At 36.8% G+C, this 24,039-nt stretch overlaps 1 protein-coding gene across 2 annotated transcripts in view; it reads left to right on the top strand.

Annotated features, from left to right (window-relative positions):
- The window catches only part of RPTOR (regulatory associated protein of MTOR complex 1), a 402,885-nt gene that overhangs the window by 261,809 nt on the left and 117,037 nt on the right, over positions 1-24,039 (top strand). For both annotated transcript variants that reach the window (XM_088138378.1, XM_088138377.1), the window contains exons 11-13: positions 13,398-13,499; positions 18,475-18,558; positions 19,525-19,635. In XM_088138378.1, the coding sequence (XP_087994504.1) occupies positions 13,398-13,499; positions 18,475-18,558; positions 19,525-19,635 (297 nt within the window). The remainder of the gene's footprint in view (positions 1-13,397; positions 13,500-18,474; positions 18,559-19,524; positions 19,636-24,039) is intronic.

Here is a 24,039-nt window from a genome sequence, read left to right as displayed (position 1 = left end):
CACTTGTCACTGCTAAATCTATCACCACCACTGTCTTCTGGTCCTTGTCTACTACCACAATGTCTGGTTGATTGGCCACTACCTGCCTCCCTGTCTGGATCTGGAAGTCCTACAGGATCTCAGCCCTGTTATTCTCCACAATCTTCTGTGGAATCTCCCATCTGGACTTGGGAGGGTCTAGCCCATACACTGTGCAGATGTTCCTGTACACAATGCCAGCTACTTGGTTGTGCCGTTCAGTGTATGCTGTTCCTACCTGCATCTTACACCCTGCCACTATGTGTTGGACTGCCTCTGAGGCTTCTTTGTACAATCTGCACCTTGGGTCCTATCTAGTGTGGTAGACCTCTGCTTCTTTGGATCTGGTGCTTAGTGCCTGTTCTTGTGCTGCTATGTTCAGTGCCTCAGTGCTGTCTTTTAATCTAGCCCTTTCCAGCCTCTGGTAGGATTCCCAGTGTCAGCCACCTCAGCTATCTGTTGATGGTACATCCCATGCAGGGGCTTGTCTTGCCTTGGCACTTCCTCCACTTGAACTTTTTCCCATGTCTGCTGCTGCCTCAGGCATTCTCTCAGCAACTCATCTTTGCGTGCCATCTTATTGATGTACTCCTGGAAGTTCTGGGTTTCATCCAGGACAGTGGCTTTGACACTCACCAGACCTTGCCCGCCCTCTTTCCGGCTGGTGTAGAGTCTCTGGGTGTTGGAGTTGGGGTGGAAACCTCCGTACATTGTGAGGAGCTTTTGGGTCTTCACGTCGGCTGCCTTCATGTCCTCCTTTGGCCAGCTCACTATACCAGCAGGGTATCTGATGACTGGCAGGGCATATGTGTTGATGGCATGGACCTTGTGCTTCCCATTGAGCTAGCTCTTCAGGACCTGTCTTATCCTTTGGTGGTACTTTGATGTTGCTCTCTTCCTTGCCTCCTCATCGTGGTTCCCATGTGACTGAGGGATACCAAGGTACTTGAAGCTGGTCTCTATGTCTGCTATATGACCCACTGGTAGTTCCACCCCATCAGCTTTAACTACCTTCCCTCTCTTTACAACCATCCAGCTACACTTCTCCAATCCAAACGACATCCCAGTGTCCTCACTGTAGATCCATGTCAGGTGGATCAGTGAGTTGATGTCTCATTCACTCTTAGCATACAGCTTGATGTCATCCATACAGAGGAGGTGGTTGATGATAATTTCACTCTTGAACTTGTACCCGTATCCAGTCCTTGTGATTATCTGGCTGAAAGGGTTCAAGCCTATGCAGAACAGCAGCAGAGACAATGCATTAACTTGGTATATGCCACACTTGATGGTCACTTGTGCGAGCTGTCTTGAATTAACTTCCAGTGTTGTCTTCCATAGTCCCATTGAGTTCTTGAGGAAAGTCCTTAGTGTCCTGTTGACTTTGTATAGTGCTAGGCATTCACAGATCCATGTATTGAGTTGTAGGCTTTCCTGTAGTCAATCCAGGCTGTGCTCAGATTGGTCTGCCTAGATCTTGAGTCTCAGGCGACTGCTCTATCTATGAGGAACTGGTGTTTTCCGCCTCTGGTGTTGTTCCCAGTGCCCTTCTGAGCTGTGCTCATGTATTGGCCCATGTGTTTCTGCAGCTTGGCGGCTATGATGGCTGATAGGACTTTCCATGTTGTGGGGAGGCAGGTTATTGGCCAGTAGTTGGACGATACTGTTCCCTTATGGGGGTCTTTCATGATCAGCACTGTCCTTCCTTGTGTTAGCCAGTCTGGGTGGGAGCCTGCTACTAGCAGCTGGTTCAATTGTGGTGCTAGGCGTTCATGCACAGCTGTTAGTTTTTTTAGCCAGTAGGTATGGATCATGTCTGGGCCAGGTGCTGTCCAGCTCTTCAAGTTCTTGACCCATTGTTGGATGTCTGCTACTGTGGGAGTGACTGGTTCCTGTTCTGGGAGATTGCTGTGGTCTGCTTTCAGGTCCTGCAGCCACTTTGCAGTGGTGTTGGTGGCTCTGCTGTTACTGTGTTGTTGCACTGCAGTTGGGAGAACACCTTGGATGGTTCTTTGGAGAACAGGGCATTTGTCTTCTTGGCCTCTGCTTCTCTAGTGTATCTCCTTAGCCTGGCAACCAGTGCTGTGAGCCTTTGTTTAGCAGTCTCTAGGGCTTCAGATGGAGCCAAGTATCTCCAGGATTACAGCATCTGTAGCGTATATCAGTTTATTGGTTTGAGTTATGGTGGTAATAGGGATTGTTGTGAGGGCTCTTTTGGCATCTTCTAGCATACTATCTGATGGCACTTCTCCATTGAGCCTTGGTAATTGATCTTGAGGGTTGACTGTAGCTAGTTTATCCATGATCTTATGCCTCATATCAGCTGCTGTGCTCTTTAATGGAGGGTGTAACAGTGATGATCCCGCTTCAGGTGTTGGCTGCACATCCAGTTGTTCTTCCAGGTCTTCTTGAGTCCGAGATATAATGTGGAGTCGGTCTATCTCAAGTTGTGAGAGTAGCTTCCTCTTCACTGTTGAAGCATTGGGTAACTAGCTGTTTCTCAGTTAGTGTGGATGTAGGTCTTCTGTCCAGCCATAGTTCCCTCATACGTTTCATATATCCCCTCTCATTAGGTCTACTGTTGTAATAGCATTCCATTAATTCCAGGTTCTCTTGTCTCGTCCATGTATGGTTTGTTCCAGTAGCCCACTTATTGTCAGATTGTCCTGGTTCCCCAACATCTGACACGGACCTTGTTAATCTGGGCGACATCCAAGCTGGCATGACTCTCTTAGTTCATGTCACTCTCATATTTGAGGTAGGCAGGTGAAGCATTAAGGGGTCTTTGCACAAGGACTCCTACTGGTAAGGTAGGTACCAGTCGGGATTTGAACTCTGGTCTCCCATGTCAAGGGCAGTGCCCTAACCACTACACTATCCAGCCACTTCATTCATATATGTATATACAGTGTGTGTGTGTGTGTGTGTGGTAGTGTTTGTGTGTGTATCATGGAGTTGCCAGCTTTGTGCGTTCAATTCTGATTTATCATAAAGTTTAATTTATATTGTCCTCAGTTGTTGCATGGCATTGGTTGTGATGTGATGTTCCTATTTATTTCCCTGACAATATTTTATATGTAATGCTAGATACATATAATTATGGATAAAATGTATTCACACATAGTAGCATAAAACTCTCACAATTAATCATAGGGCTTTATAAAAACAATGATAGAGATAGCATCTTTGAAAGTTTTGCAATCTAAAATTTGATACAGGAAAAATAGCAGAAAAGGGCAGGAAGTAGACTGTACAATGATTCCAGCATTATGTGTAAAGGCATAAATATAATAGAATGTGAGAATTTAGGAAATTAGGACATATAATGAATAATTACTGTGACATGGTTTAATGTGATTTACATCATCAGAAGTAGAAGCTGACATAGTGGTCCCTCCCCTCCCTCCTTGTATTCTGTATCTGATATTCCAGTCTTTCACTATGGAATTCCCCTTGCTAATAAATTTGTTAATTCTGCAAATTTATATGGCCAGCCCATGCTAATCAATAACTCTGCACAGCTAATGATGCATTAAAAACAAAAATATACATAAAAAAACAATAGAAAACAATTAAAAATACCAGGTAAAAATAATCAACTGCTCAATCATAACAGGGCAAAAGCACAAACTGGGCTCCCATTAATGTCCTGACCTTAAAGCCTGAGGGAAGAGCCAGGTTTTTAAGACATTCTGAAAAGCCAACAGGATCTGAATCTCAAGGCATAAGGCAGTGTTGTCCAAACTTGGCCACTTTAAGATGAGTGGACTTCAACTCCCAGAATTCCCCAGCCAAGTCCACTCATCTTAAAGTGGCCAGGTTTGGACAACACTGGCATAAGGACTTGCAGAAATTATTGTTGTGATTACAGGCCTCTCTTAATCAGAAAAATAACACCCCCAAATTGAAGGCTGCTAGTGGGTTGATATTGCATTTGGCTTCTTAGTTAGGTAGGTGCCACCAAATTGGGCCTGAACTATGGTAACTAAATAGACAAATAGCCACCATCTCAACCTGTTCCTGGCAAAACAGACATAGCAGTTCTAAGGACATTGCGGTGATCTCCTTGATCCTGTCCATCTACCTTATTTGTTGCCTTCCTTTTCTACTTTCTTCAACCTTACTAAGCATCAGAGGTTTTTTTCCTAGTCCATTATATGCTCACTTCTCATGCTCAAAGAATGTAAGTTTCTGTTTCTGTTTTGACCCAAGGGAACAGTCAATCTTTATTTCATGGTTCTTCTTGCAGTTCATGGTAGTCTTAATAAGCATCTCCAGATCCACAATTTAAAGACAACTTTTTTTTCTCTCTCACTTATTTTCAGCGCCCAGCTTTCACAGCTATACATTACCACTGGAAAAATGCTTTAACTATTCTGATCTTCATTGTCATCAAAATATCCTTATCCCCCGTGATCTTGTCTAAATGTCATTGCATTCATCCTTAGGACTAATCTGTTCACTACTACCGTCACTTCTCTGGCATGATGTGGGTTTTTCTAACATTCTGCTTGGTATTAGCTTTGTCTTAATATGCATTAAACCAGATTTTTCACTTTCTACTTTTATTTTCCCAGTGAACTTTTGTAAATCTTTTCTTTCACCTAGAAAAGTAGTATCATATGAAAATCTCAAGTTAGTAATGTTTTGGCCTCTTATTTTGACTCTGGTTGCCATCTTTTCCAGTCCTGTCATTTTTATTATATACATGCTGTATATAATGTATGGGGACCGTATGAATCCTTGTATCACTTTCTTGCCTATTCTGAATCACTCTTTCTCCAATCTTGTTCATTGTAAAGACTCCTCTGAAGAATGATCATAACTTCTGGCACATTCGTTAGCCTTAATATATTCCACATTATGGCACGATCTGCAGAATTAAAGCCCCTTTGTAATCAGTAAGGTAAAGCTAAATCTCTTTTTTTAATTCTCTTGTACTCTCCATTATTCATTTTATATTAACTATCTGATCTCACCTCCCTCTGCCTTTTCAGAAATCTTTCTGTTCTTTTGGCATTTATCTCTCCATCTATTTCTCTATTCTTCCCTGTAAGATTTTAAGAAAGAGTTTGCATGAAGAATAGAGAAATAGGGATAGGATAGGATAGGATAGGATAGGATAGGATAGGATAGGATAGGATAGGATAGGATAGGATAGGATAGGATAGGTAATTCTTTTGCATTTTCATTCTTTTGTATAGGTATATACACAGATCAAATCCAGCCAATGAGCCACTCAATCTGCTTCCTTTTTTTTTCCACATAGAGCTATTAGTATTTTAACTGCCTCTCCTCTTGCAGCTTTAAACAGTTCAGTGACTATTTTGTCTGCACCTGGTGCTTTCCTATTTGAAAGCTGATCTATTGCCTCATGTACCTCACTCTAGAGTCAGCTTCTGAATATATTCTCCCTCCACAAGTATTTCTGTAATCCTGTTTGTAAAGGGTTTCATCTTTTTTTTAATCTCAGTTGTCTGTATTAGAACTCTTCCAAGATTACTCAAGGGTAATCTTAATTAGCTGGACATTTTTCTCTGATTTTTCTGATTTCCTTTAAACCAGCTCTCAGTTTCCATTTCTTATTTTTCTCTATCTGTTTAATATTCTTGATGGGGACATCCCCATGTCCTTTCTTGACAATTTGCAAGTCTATGTTCAGTCATTATTTGTCCTTGTTGCACAGATTTTCATCCTCCATCTTTCCCTGGCTATCCTGATCTTTTCCTCTTTGATTTTCTTTTACACTTTGGTGAAAAATTATTTTTTTCTTTTTTTAGCTCTTTGGGTTTTTTTTTAACATACATTCAGTATACAGTAATTAATCTGTTCCTTATATTAATCTTATATTCTGACTTTATGTTGTATAGGTCATATCTTGCTAGTATACCTATTCTCTTTAATTTTCTATACCTAACCTATATATCTGACACCAATAATTCATGGTGTGTTCCACAGTCTGTACTTGTAAATATTCTGGCTGATTGTATTGTACTTCTCTATCTTCTATCCGCTATTATGTAGCTGATTTGATTCTGATGTCCTTCTAGTGATGTCCAACTGTGCTTTGTTTAAAAGAGGTGTTGGTAATGTATAAAGAATAAAATTTAAAAAATATTTAATTTATAAACATAAAAAATTAAATGGGAAAATATTTATATTGAGGAAGCTGCAGTAGAGAGAAATATTTTCTCTTCTTGTCATTTTACAACTTAAAGTTGCCCCCCCCCCCAAACCAACGTTACCAGGTGGTTTTCATATAAGTATTTACTCGAATAGCCTTTTGGGGTCAGTGTGACTTCCAAACCAAAGAAATGATTTGGCATGGAAAAACATATTGAAAAATATTTAAACATCCCTTGAACAGGCTGACAGATTACAAAATACAAATTGTGCACATCTCATACTGGATAAGACCAACTTTGTGGAAGTTTTGATGGCAAAGAATAAGGCCTTACAGTTTGTAAGACTAATATTATAACTGTTAGTTGGCCATTCTCATAAATGGTTAAAAATCCAAAGTTTACATGTTTTCATTTGTTTGTTAGGTTTATATCCTGCCTTTGATTCAGGTGCTCAAGGTGGCATAGATATCACTCCCTATAGCAATAACCTTGTGAGGTAGCTTGGGCGGAGAGAGAGTGACTGGCTTAAAATCACCCAACAAACATGACTGGAGGTATACTAGAACCTAGTTCTCCCTACTGCCCGCCCAGCTCCTTAACCAGAATACTGCACTGGCTCTCATAATGTGCTTTGTGAATCTTTCCAAATGGAGAGAAATTCTGACATGTGAGTGTAAACAAGTAATTTTCTATGTGCATTTTGTTGTGATATATAGTTGCCTTAGAAGGCTCTACTGTCTAAATGCTTGCAAATTTCAGTCAGTTTTGTCCTGTGCAATGAATTTTGTGGTTCTTCTTGTGATAACCAAGCACATTTTGTGTTCCTTAGAAGGGACAATATTTGGCACTTGGCCACCATGATGAGAAGAACATTCTTTATTATTGTATTATTGTGATGATGATGATGATGGTGATGGTGATGGTGATGGTGATGGTGATGGTGATGATTTTAGGTCAGAATAGCAATTTACATTTTTCTGTGGCCATATTGGGTGGATAGGGATAGATAATATAAAGAGCCATTAGACAGCACAATTGATAGAGCAATAAAGGCTGATTTCTTAGGAGAGCTGGCCTGAGTAGTGATTTTCAAAGGGTAGTAAGAAGAAAAGCATATAAATGCACTTGAAAGAATACAATAAAGGTGGGCATTGCCTGTAAAATGTTGTAGCAAGGAGAATATATAAGACACAGGGTCTTTGATTATAAGGTCAAGAAACATAACTGAGGCTGGGGAGGAAGGAATCATTCAAAAGCTTGGGAAAGATGGTGACTCATTCATAGGAACAGGCTAGGAAGCCTGTGCGCTGTGAACATACATGTCTAATAGAATAAAATGGAGGTGTGAAAAAGGCTAAGTACAAATAGATGGGCGGCTATATAAATTGAATAAACAAACAAATAAATAGAGCAAAGGCCATTCTAAATGCTGATGGGATTGAAAATTATTTTGCGTTGAACTAGGAATATAGTTGCTGTACCTACCTATCTACCTAACTGTAAAAGTGATGGTGTTTGTTTTTTCTAATTTTTGCTCACCATAGTTGAGAGGATATATGTGATACTCTACTTCTTGAAAGGGATTGCAACATTCTGAGCTTTTTGACTAGATAAATAATCCTAAATGGATGAAAATGCAATAGGAATGTATCAGAGTTTTTAAAAATGAGATTGAAATTACTAGCAGTGTCAACAGTAATCTATGGCTTAAAAAGTGAATTCTTCCTCTACAAATGATTAAAGTCTTGAAGTTAATGATTTAAAAAATAAACTAATATATAATCTACTGAAGTGTTTTGACACCTCTTTAAAAAACACATACCAGTACAACCTGTACTTGGCACAGAATATTCCTGAAATTTCTGCCTGTAAGTGAGCATCGATCTAATTATAAAAATATAACATTTTTTCTCTCTCTCATGATCTTTGAAATAAGATGTGGATCTTTGTTTCAACACATTAAAGAAACATTATCTAACACTGTTTTGAGAAATTTCTTATTTGTCAATAGGAAATGTTTTTTGTGCCTCAGCTTTGTTGTTATGCTTGGTGTAGCATCCTAGTATTAATAATAATAGTAATAATCTTTTAAAATTAAGTGTATCTACTGTAGTTTACTTTTGTATTTCTGAATACCGGCTATGTAGGAATCAATAGGAAGAGAAAAGACAAATTATAGGTAATAAACAATACACTAAGAGAATCGTGTAAATAATATATAAGTTATATGCCATATTTAAATATAAATTTAAATAATTGTGAGCTGCTTAGAGTCGCCCTCTGGGGGAGATGGGTGGCATACAAATTTAATAAATAAATAAATAAATTTAATAAATAAATAAATAAAATTCTAAAGCCCAAATTTCAGATTTGGCAATAATTCCATGTATAGAATTGTAGTCTAAAAGGACTTCCAGATACACTTGAACTGAACATCAGATATTTTAAAAAAATATATACAATTAATCTAGACATTGAAGCATATTCACAGTTTAGTTCATCATTCTTCCATAGAGGGATCAAAGATCTTTTCCAATAAAAAGTGAATATAAATTCTAAGTATAATATTCAGAGTAAATTTAATAGTTTTCCATTGGAATTCCCACTGTTCCAGCTCTGTAACTATATTCAAATTTTGCATTTCATACTAATGCATATGTAGTTTCTTATGATAGTTATTGTCTAGAAAATGACCCTTTAGCAGAACTTTAAAATCAAACAAATTTTGTAGGAGGGTAGACAAAGCAAAACTTAACTTTTAAAGTTATATTTCTGAGTTTAGTTCCAAACTGATAATGTAATTTTAAACAGGATAGTGGGAGTAACAGTGGGAGACCACTGTTACTCAGAGGCATTTTAGTATAGTACTTTATTTCAGATACATTTCAGTAATCTGATAGTATTATTAATAATCATACAAATATGTGTCATTTGTAAATCACAACCTCTTTGTTTTCTTACACTTATTTATATCCTCCTTTAGAAAGAAATTATTAGAGGAATACATAAAAAAATTAATATGCCAGTTGTAGGATGTACTAAAATGAACAGTGATGGCACCATTAAACTAATGCAGAAAATAAATCTGATTAAACTAGTGAAAAATGGCTTCCAAAATGAAAAGATGGGGAGAAAGGAAGCTTGTTAGATAATTCTAAAGCTATATTGCTATTAGCAAGAAACACTTTAACTGTACTCATCAATTAAATATTTTCTAAAGATGAAGAGAGCTATGGACATTGATCTTAAGGTTCAGGTAAACTCAACATCATCCCATCTGTCCCCAGAAGATTCTTTTCCATTGCAGGAAGTCTGAGTACAAGTATCCATTGCCACTATCAAACATGCTTGTGGGTTACAGTAGAGGAACTTCCAAGCATGAGATAGGGACATTATTTTGTCAATTCTCCCTCCCCTTTTGCTACAATAAAGGTATTGCAATGTGATGTAGAAATAAAGTTGGAGACAAGGAGACATCTAGACAATGTCAATGGCACCTCATTTGCTGATCACATGGAGCTTGCCATTTTGTGCTGCTCTTTCAGTGAATCTATTACATTTTTTATCTTCTTTGTATACTCTCAGTACCTCAGTTTTAGAAACTTCTGCACCTCATGGTTTCTTTCACATTTTATACTGAATTGCTGAATAGGGTGTGCCCTTGATACTCATTTCCAAGACTACGAGTTGTTGAGTATTCTACCTGTATGGCAATTGTTTGTGAATTGAAAGTAGTTGCAAAACTGGACAGTTAAGATTAAATGACGGTGCATAAAATAGTGTCAATCAGTCACTGAAATTAGCAGAAAATAAACTAGCTATCAGGAACTAAATAGTAGGAAAGGTAGATTACTGGCATTTATGACTACTGACTCTAAGTAGAATATAGATAGGAATAAATCATTAATATACTGAATATTAGGTGTCATCAGCTGTATCACTTCAGGTTTCCAGGAATGTACCATTTAAATATTTTTCAATAAGGAAAAAAAAATATTTAAAGGCTACCCCAGGGAACTAAATTCTATTTGTGTGTTTTAATTATTTTTTCAAATGCCTTAGAGCTAACTGGCTTTAGATGACGTACAGATTAATGTATAGTAGAATGCCAACCACATGCCAGTATAATACCATAAAATATGTCATAGCTTATAAATATCAGAAAAACCTGCAAGAAAAGGATTTGAAACCAAACCACACAGACTAAATTGTGAATCCTAAAAAGCTGGGGAGAATGGGAAGTTCTTGTGTTTGCACCAAAAAGCCAACAATATAGTCACCAGACAGGCTTCCTATTCCAAATCCCCAATTCTAGGTGAAGTCCTTCTGTATGGATTTACTAACTGCATCTGATTAGGGGGATTGGTGGGGGGGGGTGACTTTCTTTGAGCATAGTCTGGAAATGAACAGCCACTCTGCCATTTTGTTTCATTGTATGTAGACAAGGGCTGTAATCCAGTTCCTCTCATTTTTCTTTTTAAAAGGTATCTTGAATGAACTCTGACAGCTCTTTATATTTAAAAAGGGAAAGCATACCCAAACAACTTTTTAAAGGGGAGAACATGGCCTAAATAGCTTTTTTATAGGGGCAATGGATGGAAAAGAAAGTGAGAAAAAGTGAAGGAACATCCAAAATTGTTCATACCATTCTGCTTAACACTGTGAAGAAAACAGCCTTTGTAAGTCTACATTTCAGTATCTCAAAAAACAGATTTCTAAGGACATTGGAAACTCTAATTCAGATAGTTTTTAGTAAGATAAGTAGCCTGTTACTATTTTTTAATTAGCTGTTTTTTACAAGTAAAAAATATGAATTAGACTTCCTATTGGTTTTTAGACAATCCTGTTATTCAGAGACTGTGGGTCTGAACCTAAACTCATAAAAAAAGAGGAGGGCAATTGGGTGGCATTGTAATTATCAACTGGTAACATATTAAGGAGTGGAAACGTATTTTGTAGCCCATTAGGAAAGGGAAGAGTATTTTCTTGCTTTCTTAGCAATACATCATGATCATCAACTCTTCTGTTTGAAAACCAATTATTTCTTTGCTGAATTAAGCACACCCTACATGTTAGGCATGTAATATATTTTTAAAAGGAAGCACAGGATGATTGTGCAAAGAATTTTCAAGTCAGTGCCAAACATAGCACTGCTGTTGGCATGGGAACTTTCTATTTGTCAGAAACAGTTTAGATGGCTAGCCATAGTAATCCATTAACACGTATCACTTGAAGCAGCCACCTGTTATTTATTAATTTACTTACTTACTAAGGCGTCTATACCACTAATTCCCATAGGCTTTAAGTGGCTTACAGAATGGTGCAACAAAGGTTAAAACTAAAAATAAAAAATCCAGCACATAATCACCCCCAAAACTACGACAGTGCCATTCTGTATACTAAACCTCCACATTTTCTTGTTGGTTATGGCTGCCACTCACTGGATTTCAAAGATGGAATGGATAATAGATGTCAGTATAATTATAGTTAGCAAAACTTTATTAATTATTTCTGTTTACTTACACAAGAGAGACCCTTTCCTGGTCAGCTGTGACAGTTGCAAGAGGTGGGCCATGGCAAAAGTCCATGCCACACCACTTTTAGTAGGCAGTTTTTTAGCACTTCATTCCCTGTTCCTTTCTGGAAAGAGGAGAACCACAGTCAAACAGTGCTCCCCCTCCAAGGAGCCAAACCAGAAGGATATTATGGTCAGTGCTATTGAAATCCACAGATCCAGCAGAAACAGAAGGGCCACACACCCCTGCTATTATTTCTGGACTGAAATCTACTTATATAACAGTTAGTAACCAGATTCAGTAATAATTCTGTGAATCTGAAAACGAAGACACAAATTGAATGTGCTTTTATCAACATTTCCATAAGTCCTGTATCCAAAACTCTAATACTGTTGATTTCCTATTGTTACATTATGCTATATTCCACGGCATTTGTCTTTGTGATATGTCTCTTAGGTTTCAAATGATGTTTCAGACATGTTAAAAAACTTACTGTTTTTGAGGGGTAGTGCTCTGTCTGGCTTATAATTTTATAAATAATAGTGACACAGTATTGGTAGGAATCTCTGTCGGATGGGATTGGGGGGATTGTTTTGAGAATGCAGTGCTTGATGGATTGGCCGTTCTTCCTGGACACTACAGAATTAACATTACTGCAACCCTTTAGATGCACATGAAAACATTTTTTGTTCATTTTACTCACCATGGTATTTGATACTGATATCTCATGAAAATACTGCTCTACTATTCATGGCAATTGGTTTATAAGATTTAATGAATTTTCATTTAATGTATTATCAATTTATTGCTGTAGAAGTTTTATTGTATTTTAAATTGCAAACAAAAAGATTTCAGTGTTTTACACTGCTTGGAGATGCATGGCATGATAAGCAATCTGAAAACATTTTAAACAAATAATGCAAATATAAATAAATAAATAAATAAATAAATAAATAAAACAAGCCACCATTTCCATTCAGTTTTGTTTCCATTCATTGACAGACTGCAATGTGAATAAACAGAAGACAGACAAGTACTGTATGTGTGTAATGGTTCCCAAGAAAAAACTTCAAATCTCCTTAGAATCACATAATTTTAGCAAACCATATTTCACAGATTGTGGCAAACCAATTTGGCACATATTTCTATATATTGAAAGACAACCAAATCAGGTTAGGAAAAAATTAGGAAGCTTTTCAATATTAGGGAAATCATCAGAAGCTTCCTTATCTTTTTAGAGATATCATTTATGTCTCAGTATAATTAAAAAATGGCTTTAAAAACAAACCAAAAAAAACCTTGAAGGCATACATTTTGCAGATGAATGTATGCCCATCTTTAAAGCCAAGCTGGATGGTTTCATTATTGCTGAATCATTTTTACTGTGAACTCAACAAAAACTGTCCCATGTATGAAAAATGCACTCAAAAAAGAAATGAATTTGTATCTTTGCAAATTAACTGCTTGACTTAGCGTACATTTTGCTCAGATTAACCAGTGTCTTCTAATTGCCTCTACATTCCTTGCTAGTTAAATCATTTTAAGTCTGAGCTGTTAGTCCCAGCAATCTTTAAAAATTTACACTGAACAAATTTGGGGTAATGCTGTATTGAGGTAACTTTTGAAGTGTTTATTTCAAATGTGTTGTACTTAGTAAATAAATAAAATGTGGATTTGAGGCTACATTGTTGACATGCAGCTAGTTTAGCTTGATCCCTGCCCATTGTTTTCTCTACAGCACAGCCCATTCTTCGCTGAACAGCTTACAGCCTTTCAGGTATGGCTAACAATGGGAGTGGAAAACCGCAATCCTCCTGAACAGCTCCCTATTGTATTGCAGGTGAGTTGCCTTGACAGCCAGCTAGACTACTAGCTTAGCTGAGGCTGCTGAAACTGGGCAGCCAGCCAGCTGCAAATTTGTCTGTGTATTTATGGGCATGCCTTTCTGTGACTGCTTTGCTCTTTGCCAGATGGTGTTTGGGTAAATAAATTATGCGGATGGCATTGGAGACTAATTGGAGCTCATTGTTTGCTGGGCCTTTGCTGATAAAGACACATTACATGCAAGTGAACTCCTATTACCCCACCTCCCCACATGCTCTCAGTTAAGCATAAATTGACATTGTAGGCTATTAGCCATTGCTACAAAATTGAACTATTTCACCCAGCTGTATAGTCACAAAGTTCTTATACCAAGCAGCCAGGCTTGATATAGGCCTCTTACCATCCATAACGCAGTGGCTACTGGTGACAAGTCAGCCTGGTAAGAATATATATCTCCTTGCTACTATTAAGTGAATTGCTCTTTTTAACTATACAAGAAGAGAAACAAGAAAACATTCCAAGTGCCATGTTCACACTCTAGGCCAGAATCTGGGGCAATTTTTTTTTTTTTTGCAAGAATATAAAATAGTATCAGCTTTCTGCTAAACTCTGCCTAATTCTGTGTGCTGTGTGTTCTTAAAATTATATAAATTTAATAACAATTAATAAAATAGAAAATTTACATGTAAATAAGTAAGTAAATTTTCCCTTACTACATCTATTATCATTTAACATCTAGTACAAAACCATAATTTATTCTGAAACACATTCTTCTCCCTATGCTCATAAAGCACCATCATCACTGTAAAAATTGTTAATGCATACATTTACTAGGGCTTACTAAAATGTCACAATTTAATGTCCAACTTTTGCTGTTTCCTCAGGCAGAATGTTCAACAAAGTGGGATAAGAAACAAAAATCTGGGTATAGTATAGATCTCCCAGTAGTTCTCAGTATGCACATCCTTATAAGATGTATTCAAGATTACTGAGGTACAAGAAAGTCTGTTCCCTATTTTTTTTAAGGGTGTTCAGTGTATAGTTTGATCCTTGTATCAAGCATTCCTTTAAGAATATACAACTATTGTAATATTCCCTTTTTTAGAATTATACATTTATGCTTGAAATCTTATCTGGTTATAATATGAAGCAGTTATAATTCCGACAACAACTAAATGAGTAACTCTTGCCAACATTCTTTGGGATATTTGGTCTTTTCCTTTCCTTTCCTTTCCTTTCCTTTCCTTTCCTTTCCTTTCCTTTCCTTTCCTTTCCTTTCCTTTCCTTTCCTTTCCTTTCCTTTCCTTTCCTTTCCTTTCCTTTCCTTTCCTTCCCTTCCCTTCCCTTCCCTTCCCTTCCCTTCCCTTCCCTTCCCTTCCCTTCCCTTCCCTTCCCTTCCCTTCCCTTCCCTTCCCTTCCCTTCCCTTCCCTTCCATCTTCTTTCTGCCAAGAGGTAGGATTGCATTATTCTACCTATTCAAGGGCATCCATTTTCCTTTTATATAATGGGAAAAGACTCTCAGTTCCACTTAGCTTCACTGTCTTGTAATATGGGTGACAGCGTCATCAATCACTGACTGACTCTTCATTTTGTAGAATCTCTGAAGCCTGGGAGTTTGTTGTGGGAGATCGGGTGATAGATAGACAGTTTATCTCTGACAAAGCAGTGAGACAGACAGATTTCTTGTCCAGAATCAGATCTGCTGAGTGACTTGACAGCAGAGGGCTGTACAGATAATTAATTTTGTAGCAATACTGAAATGCCCACCTGCTTCTTCATGAACAAAGGTGATCAGGCCAGTGCAAAAGCCAGCAGAAAGGTAGGGATTCATTAGAGCAAGTAAATTCACATTGTTTCATCAAATTTGAATTACGATACAATTAATTTGCTCAGAATTTGCAGATATTTCATTCCCCTGAAGAGCCCACTGTGAATGGCCCCCAAAAGGGCATTTCTATGCTTTGGGCATAATGCCAGGCACCTATGCCAAAGGTTTTTTTTCCCCCAGCCACAGAAAACAGCTTTTATAAATAGCTTTCTTTGACTTTTTAAAAAGAATCCCTTTAGAATCTCTGTCCTCTTGGGAAAAACATGACAGAAACAGATTGCTAAGCCAGAGAGCGGGGAAGAATGGCACATGGGTGGTGAGGGACTGTTTAGAACATGCCAGAGCGGTAGATTGTAAATCCTCAGGGAGGGATTTGCCTTCCAGACTGTATCTCACACAGCTCAATAGGATCAGTAGTTGCCCTGTGGAGACAAAGCCTAATTGTAGATGCAAAGGGAGATTTGGTTTTGTTCACTGGTGCTGGCTATGTTTGACCTGTGCTAGCTTGTAATTTTAATACAAAATCTCCATGTATGTATCCAGTGCTTTGAATAGATAGTTTGATATTTACATATCTACTTAAGGGGTGTGTGTGTGTGTGTGTGTGTGTAAGAGAGAGAGTATGAATAAAAATCTCATATCCCCTGCCTCTACTGTACATTTCCTTCTCTTGTTCCCAAAACAATTTTTCCTATTATCATGCGGGACTCAAAGACTGATAAATATGAACCAAAATTGAACTAAAGCATTCATTTTAATAGTGCATCAAATAAAAAATGATTGAATTTTACTACATCCTATCTCAGAAACAAAATACTGATCCTGAAAAATAGTTTTGTATCTGCTTCTAGCAATGAATGTAGCTTTTCTTATGCAGCCTGTGAAAATATTGTATCTTTCTGTGAAAGAAAGACTGAAGCTTTCCCTTAAATTTTCCTTTAGATTTACTGAGTATCTAGAGTATAGGTGTTTTTTAAAATGTTTGCAAGTGTTGCCTACTATACAATAGCCAACCATGGCTTGACAGGTTCTGAACTGAAATCTGTTCTGTGTTGGTGTGGGTGCGTGTACGTGTACGTGGAAAAGTATATCTTCCACAAAATAGAATCTCTTGTTTCAGCTATTGAATAGAGACCTGTGAAAATGTACGGATAGGAAACATTGGCATTTGTTAAAAACCATGACATCAAAATGACAAGACCTGCACCATGGTGTCATCATGCCAATGATGCATTACACAACTTTCATCAGTCACATCAATATGCATAATATATAACAATACACAATAATATCAATAAATGATCAATCAAATACAGTAGATGAGGTCACATCTCATTCAGATGATACTGCTATTCTCTTCCCTTAAGGCCTTTGGAATAACCAGGTTTTAACAAGTTTCCAGAAGTTCATGAGGGACAATTTCTTTCATAAGTCCACTCTCCTTTGACATTTTTCTATCTAACTGGTAACAAAGAAACAAAAATCACTTTGTTCTTTAATATCACATTAATTTTATATTTGTAAGAGTGCAGTATTTAATATAATATGAGATAGACATCAATTTTCAAGAGACAAGAATGAAAGTCAGAAAAAATGCCACTATTAAATAAGAAGGAAGAACAATTTATGATGCATAAAAGTGTCATGACAACCTCAAATTTATGATCCAGATTGAGAATCTTCCTAAATTAAAAGAGAGATGCACAGACCACATGTGACTCCAAAAGCTGTAGATGCAGTTTATTCTTCTAAAAGTTGTTTCTGGATTTATTTATTTATTTATTCATGCTATTTATATGGCCACCCATCTCACAAGCAGGTGACTCTGGGCGGCATACAACAAAGCTAAGAGCAATATATACAAAAAAGTATTAATATTATTATTATTAAAAACTTCAAAATTGTAAAAGACACAAAACTAAAAAATACTGGCAAAAAGCGGGTGTTAATTACACTGAAGCCATCTCAATACTTCAAAATTGTAATTTTCTGTTTGACAAAGGGAAAATTATTACATATGTGGGGAATTATCTTATTAACTGTATTTAATTTGATTTAAATTTAATCAAATGTAATGTTATCCTAGCACTGCCCCCTTTCTGGAGTGCAATCCACAACTCACCACTCAAAGTTAAATGTAGAACTTAGATCAGAAAAGGTGCCATATCCCTGACTTCAAGCAGAGTTAGGTTTTTGCCTCCTAATTTGCAAGGTACAATGTCATTCTCCCACATTAGGGAGACTGTTTTCCCCCAAAAGCAAGGCTAATTGGTTGTGGGACTAAAGAGAGTTGCCAGCTTTTATTGTTAACAGATTGCTAGCTTTTTCTGTGACAGCAAACTGAAATCTAAAGAATCATCTTATTATTTGGAAACTAAGAAATCCACCCTCTGGCTTGTGTGCAGTTTCTGACTTTGAATAGAACACTTTTCTGACCTTTTTTGGGGGGTGGGGTGGAGTTCTTCATCATGTATTTAAAGCAGTAGAGATATGAGAGTTACCATGTCTCATGTTTCCATCTGATAGTGGATAAATGCCTTTTACAAAAAACTGTATGATTAATTCCTATTAATATATATAATCTGTGATTTGGTTCCATTTCTTGAAGAATATCCACTGCATATAGACTATTTCTAGTATTTTGAAGAAACTGATTTGGGTCGCATGGATGGGCAGTCTGTTACCTGCTGGCTGCATGTTGCCTCCCCCAACACATTTGTAGTACCTAGGTGCCATTGTGCCAAGGAGTGAAATTGTCACTCTTTTTCTGTGTTTAGAAAGCTTTAAGCCCTTGCAGAGTCACCCATTTCACACATTAAAATCTCCCAAACTCCCCCCTCCCCAGTTAAGCCACATTTTCTCATTTGGGGACTTCCAGGACAACACAGTATTGGTTTTAACAACACCTCCCCCTCTCCCAGTTAAAAAAAGAGCAAACAACAGACCAAAACATCTGGCCTGTCCACTTCAGTAACAACATGACTTCTCTAGTCTTATCCTTTGCAGCCCTCGGGTAGGAAACAAGTCCAAGAACATTATCCAGCCCAGCATAATAATCACAAAGTTCTGAAATCCAAATGTTTGAATAATCTCTTTCCCTAACTGGCCTTGTAAATTTTTGTGGTTTTTTGTGGCAGTACTTGTTTTCTCTGTTTTTTGCAGGTATTGCTGAGTCAAGTACATCGGCTACGAGCTCTTGATTTACTGGGCCGTTTTTTGGATCTGGGTCCCTGGGCTGTTAGTTTGGTAAGTACATATTACCACCCTTTAGGTGAAAGAGGAAAGACACTTTCTATATCATCAGCATGTATGACTGATGAACTTATTCTTCCTGGATGTTGAAAATAATGTCCCGTGAGTTTGCAGAGATGGCCACTATATGTCAGCAATCGGATGGTCCTCAGGTCACTATAAATCAGGCTGTCAGAATTTAACCAAGTCTGGAAGTGGTTGAGAATCTTGTTATAAGCCACAATTCCCATCCTTGTTCAGCCTATTCCATTCCATCTAAAGCTGGGCATAGCAATATTAAAAGGTGTAATTTGACTGCTCAGGCAGTTTCTTGTGGACATGCTGATATTGAACAAGCTCCTAGAATAAAATGAGGATTAAAACTAGAAGAGCTTCTGGCTATTGTAATTTTTATTCACACAAGCACTGTCTAGACCTTAAAAAGAAGCTGCTTAACACCATGTAAAAATTTGAGCTGTTCTAACTCTGCTTTTTAATTGAGGAAATGGAACAACAAGACAAAAACTTGAAAAATGTGGTGTTAAAAAGAAAAATAAATCAGGGGGAAAGGCAAAGGAAGTGGGGGGTTAAGAAAGAATAATTATATTTGGGTTTTGTATATATCTGAATACATTTATAACCTTAAGGAGTAACACAATTTAAAGTTTCACATTCAGTATTTCTATCAAAAATGACATTTGTACCTATTAGGAAATATATTGTTAATATATCTAATAAATTGTGACTACATTTGAAAAAACCTACCCTGCATTTCAGAACACTTTGTTGTGGTGATTTTCCAGCCAGAACAATTTCCCTTTGCAGAGCATCTCGGAATAATGTTGACATGAGACAAATATGCAGATATTATCTCTTTAGCATCATCACTGTGGCAGTGATGAAAGGTGAGGGTAGGAGATACTCAACATCAGCCCTACGCATCCTATATTTATGTTCTTTCTCAATTTTCTTTTCTATTAGGCTTTATCTGTTGGCATTTTCCCCTATGTATTAAAGCTCCTTCAAAGTTCTGCTCGAGAATTAAGACCTCTTCTAGTCTTCATCTGGGCCAAAATCCTTGCAGTGGACAGTGTAAGTAACCATTAAGTGTTAATTGACAAAGATGCAGAATACTATAGCTGTGCAGTGCTTTCGGTTCAGTCTACAAAAGTTGCTTCACAGTACATGGGAACATGAACATTGCACCTGCTTGCAACTCTTTAAAGCTCATGGGAAAAGGTGTTGCTTTAAGGTGTTGCAGGCAGATGCTATATTCATGCTTCCAAACATCCCAAAGCATTTTCTGGACATCAGATCTAAAGCATTGCGCAGCCTTATAGAAAACTTGAAAAGCTCTCCTAGTGATTGCATTACTGAAAAGTGAGAATATTTGTTTCAAAATGAGGTACAAGCAAGAAAATTAACTTTGTCCCATGGTTGGAATTTAACTTTTGGTCCTGCTGTTAAAATACCCATTACTGAGCTATCAAGCTTTTAGAAGGAAAGGGGGGGGGGTAGAAAATGCATAGTTCATGAAATTTTCAAGTCTGGGCATGATGTCTCCTCTCTAACCAATGCTGAACTTTAAATAAATAAAACTCTCAAAGTCCAAAACCTTTTTTGCTGGTTAATTAATCTAACAGACAAATACAGTATGTTGTCTTAGTAATTTGGTCTGTTGGAATGATTTCTTTCAAGTAACATGCTAAACCATGCCAGAAGTATGATCATCATAGAATACATTGAAGTGCAAACTCTTCATTTTTCTCTGCTTAGTGCTTTTGTAGTCTAAAATTATTTTATCTGGGTTATTTGATCTGTTCTATACCAGACAATTTTTTATACGTGGACAAATATTCATTTGCTCTTCATGTACATCTGTCAGTCTGCTTGTCTATGTTTACAAGTGTTTAGCATACATTGCACATTAAAGTAATTACAAATGAAAATTATTAGCTACTGTAAAAATTACAGCATCAAAAGCATTTTAAAGACTAAGATTGGTGTTGACTGATTCTTTATATTGCCTTGTCTGATTAATGGTCTTAAGCACAAACAGGAGCCATGATCAAGTGCTGGCATCTTTTCCCGCTGATCTAGAGTTATGTTTAGTATTATTAGATATATTTTGAATAATGTTTTAAGAGGATTTTAGACAGCAAAGAAAATGAAAAATAATCCTCTGTTTTGGAAAAAAAGAGCTTTTTTTGATGAATGCTTTTGTTTAGCTAGACAATCAAACCTCCATGTATAATTCAGAATAAGAATATATTCACTGAATGTGGCATGGAACACCGTGCAGATCTATAAGAACAATAACATTATTGTCTCTAGGAGTATAGGACATAATTTCTTCTTTGAAAATAGGGCCAAGAAGAGTATAGTCTTATTTGTTCAAGCCATGATTTGCTACCCGGTACTAGGGTAAGAGGACAGTGTATTTATAACATTGCAATACAATGTTGAATTCAATACATTGTTAATTTCCCAGACAATTTCTCTGAGTATTTTTTTAAAAAAGCATGAATGTAATGCTGATTGAAGAGGAAGAAGAAGGAGTAATGATGTGAGGAAAGGGTATGGTCCAGTGCCTGACCACCAACAATGATAATCCTATAAGGTTCAGGCTCTGATGAATGCATTTCTGGTGTGGCCATTGTGTTCCAGAGCTGGTTGTTTTGTAACACTTATGTCAGGGAACGATGACTGTGGGCAAATGTCCTAGTGATTATCTCAGTATTATCTCAGTTGCTGTAATCAATCACAAGAAACCATTGCTTATTGTGTTTGCCATAAGAAAAGTGTTGCAATTAATTGTTCTTTTGCAGTGAATTGCATCTGTGGAATAGTGCAGTAGAAAAAAGGTTCAGATGGTAGAATTAAGGAAGGGTGTTACAGAGATATATTCTCTAGTCACTATCCAACTACTCTTGTGCTGTAGACTAATGAATTACAAATTGAGCTGTGATTCAGAAAGTACTCAGTTCAAATCTTTCCTCTGCTATGAATTTACTGGGTAGCATTAGGCAAGTTAGTTTCTCTCAATTCCCATCTGTAATTTAATAATACTTCAAGTCAATATCTTATAAAGTTGTTGTAAGAATTACCATGTCTGGAAGTGCATGATACTGTAGAATTGACAAAGCTAAGTGGACAGAAAACTAATCAATATTCTGGATACCCATAGGAGAGCAAAATGCAAGTATAAATAACACAAGTTTAAAGCAGACTTAGTTTCCTGAGACTGGTCCAATTAGAGCTCTGTCTCACATTCTCTTCAGTACATAGTTTTGTAAAAATGTATTTGTCCCCTTTCAGATTTTCTGAATTTTCTGAATATCTGCTGAATGTTATCAGAACTTCATAGGCCTTATTGATCTTAAAGGGAATCTAAGTGAACAAATAACACTAAAAGTTGCAGACTTTTTCAGATAATTTTTTTCGTACAAGAATGATCATGACTGCTGATTGTGTACAAAATATCTGCACTGAATACGACCTGTGAAGACTCAGAGCACCTACTTATTCTTCCTGTTAGCTTTTAATGTGGGTTTTTTTTCCTGAATAGAAGTGTCTCCTGCACTTTATGGCTTTGTTTGCAGGAGTAACAAAGAATTGGAAGAGCAGAAAGGGAAGGACAGCATAATTATGCAATAATACACATTCCATTGGGAAAAAGTAGGTTAGAATATATCTATTTATCAGCCTTTTCAATTAAAGTATTTGCCATTTAGACTGTACAAGTTGGTAGGGACAAGCCTTGAATGTTTTTGTGCATGCTTTGAGTGAATATCTCTTGTCCACATGAACATTTAATTCTTTGAGTATAGTTGGTCTAATGTAGCACTTAAATAAAACTATTTCATTGGAAATAAGCAGAATTATTTTTAATTATGTTGTAAACTTAGAGTAAGAGCTTAATGTAGATTTATATCTGTTGTAAGGAAAGTCGGAAGTCATTCTTTTTTGTATTTCTGTTTCTTCCTTTTTCTTTTTCTTTCTGCACTTTTGACTTTGTTCTCTTTCTTCTCTTTCTTCTTTTTTCTTTCTTTACTCTCTGTCTTAAATATTAGTTTTTGTTAGATTTCAAGATAAGAAAGATAATAACAAAATAATATTGTATTAATAAATATTAATATTACAGTAAATAATAGTATTATTTACTACTAATAGTAAAATAATAATCTAATATTTAAGATTAATGAAGTTATTTGAAAAGAAGAAAATAAGCAGATTTTTTTTTTTAAAATTAAAGCTGTATTTTTAATACAAAGGATGAGTTTGCTTGCTTTGGCATAATTCCTGAAATCTGAGTTTCATTTTGAAAATTGCTATTTTCATTCATCAACGTCAGGAAAGGAGAAATGAAAAGAAAATAAGCTGTTTCCCTGTGTAAATCTGTTTCTCTTAAAATGCTACAGCTTGCAAAACACCGGTAGGCTCTTGAGTTTCTTTTGGTGTTTTCTGTCCCAGCACAATAGCATTGAGATAACAGTCACAGCTCATCTTCACTTTGTCTTCCAGCCTGGTGCTTGTAAATCCATCCCCAACTCTGGTGTTTCCCTCCTCTTTGTAGCCTCACAGTCCCTCTTCCTTCCCCTTATGTCTTAATTCCCTCAACAAGGCCTTGCTAGGAAGGTACTCCCTCATAATCCATTGTCTTGGGTGGGAGTCATGACCCACGCTTTGAGAAAGACTGTCATAGATAGTCAATAGGTGCAACTACATTCAGGCAACAAGCAGTGCCTGAATCAAATCAGTGTTCAGTCTAAACAGGAAAATGGCACATAACTAAAAGTGGCGATCATAATAAGAGCAGGATCATTGATGCTACCGTCCATTTCTGATAGCACGTAAAGTTAGGGAGAATTAATGCATCATACTAACGAGAGTGGTGTCAGTTTGATGCTTACAATAAATTAAGTAAGAAGCAGCCACATTAGTATAAAGCTATACACTTTCAAAAGAAAGACAAACACTCTTCAAGTTGCCTGTTTAAGTATCTTTGAAACATCCTACAAGCAGAAATTGTAAAGAGCAGTAAGATCTCATAACTACTGGTATTGTAATGAAAATGCAATCCGTATAACAAAAGTTCCATGGCAGACCCATCTTTTCTCAGATGACACAAGACCATGTGATTCAAGTGGGAAACTATCCCATCTCCTTACCGATTAGTAACTTATGGGCAACACTGTTAAAAAGAATTCAAATATAGCTAGCCATTCAAAGCTTAAATTTTCCAGTGCAAAAAGCTCGACTTCTTTTGTAGCTCTCTGTATTACTATTAAGTACCTCAGCAATGGAGTGCTGTATGCTTCTTCATCGGTATCTTTCTCAGCCTCTTTCTTTCGACAGGTAATGTCTTAACTCTCTTTATTCCTTTTCACTGATTAAAAATGCATTGCCACTACTCCTGAAGTGCCTGTTATGTATCATCCAGAAGGGAGATTCAAAATAAAGTCAACTTCCTTCCTTCCTTTCTTTTCTCCCATC

This window comes from Python bivittatus, unplaced genomic scaffold (assembly GCF_059951505.1).
Source record: "Python bivittatus isolate LINGU-HERP-01145 unplaced genomic scaffold, Pbiv_v1 ctg000220_np1212, whole genome shotgun sequence".
Classification (NCBI taxonomy): Eukaryota; Metazoa; Chordata; class Lepidosauria; order Squamata; family Pythonidae; genus Python; species Python bivittatus.
Note: the sequence above shows the minus strand (reverse complement) of the source record. Positions and strands in the feature narration are given on the sequence as shown.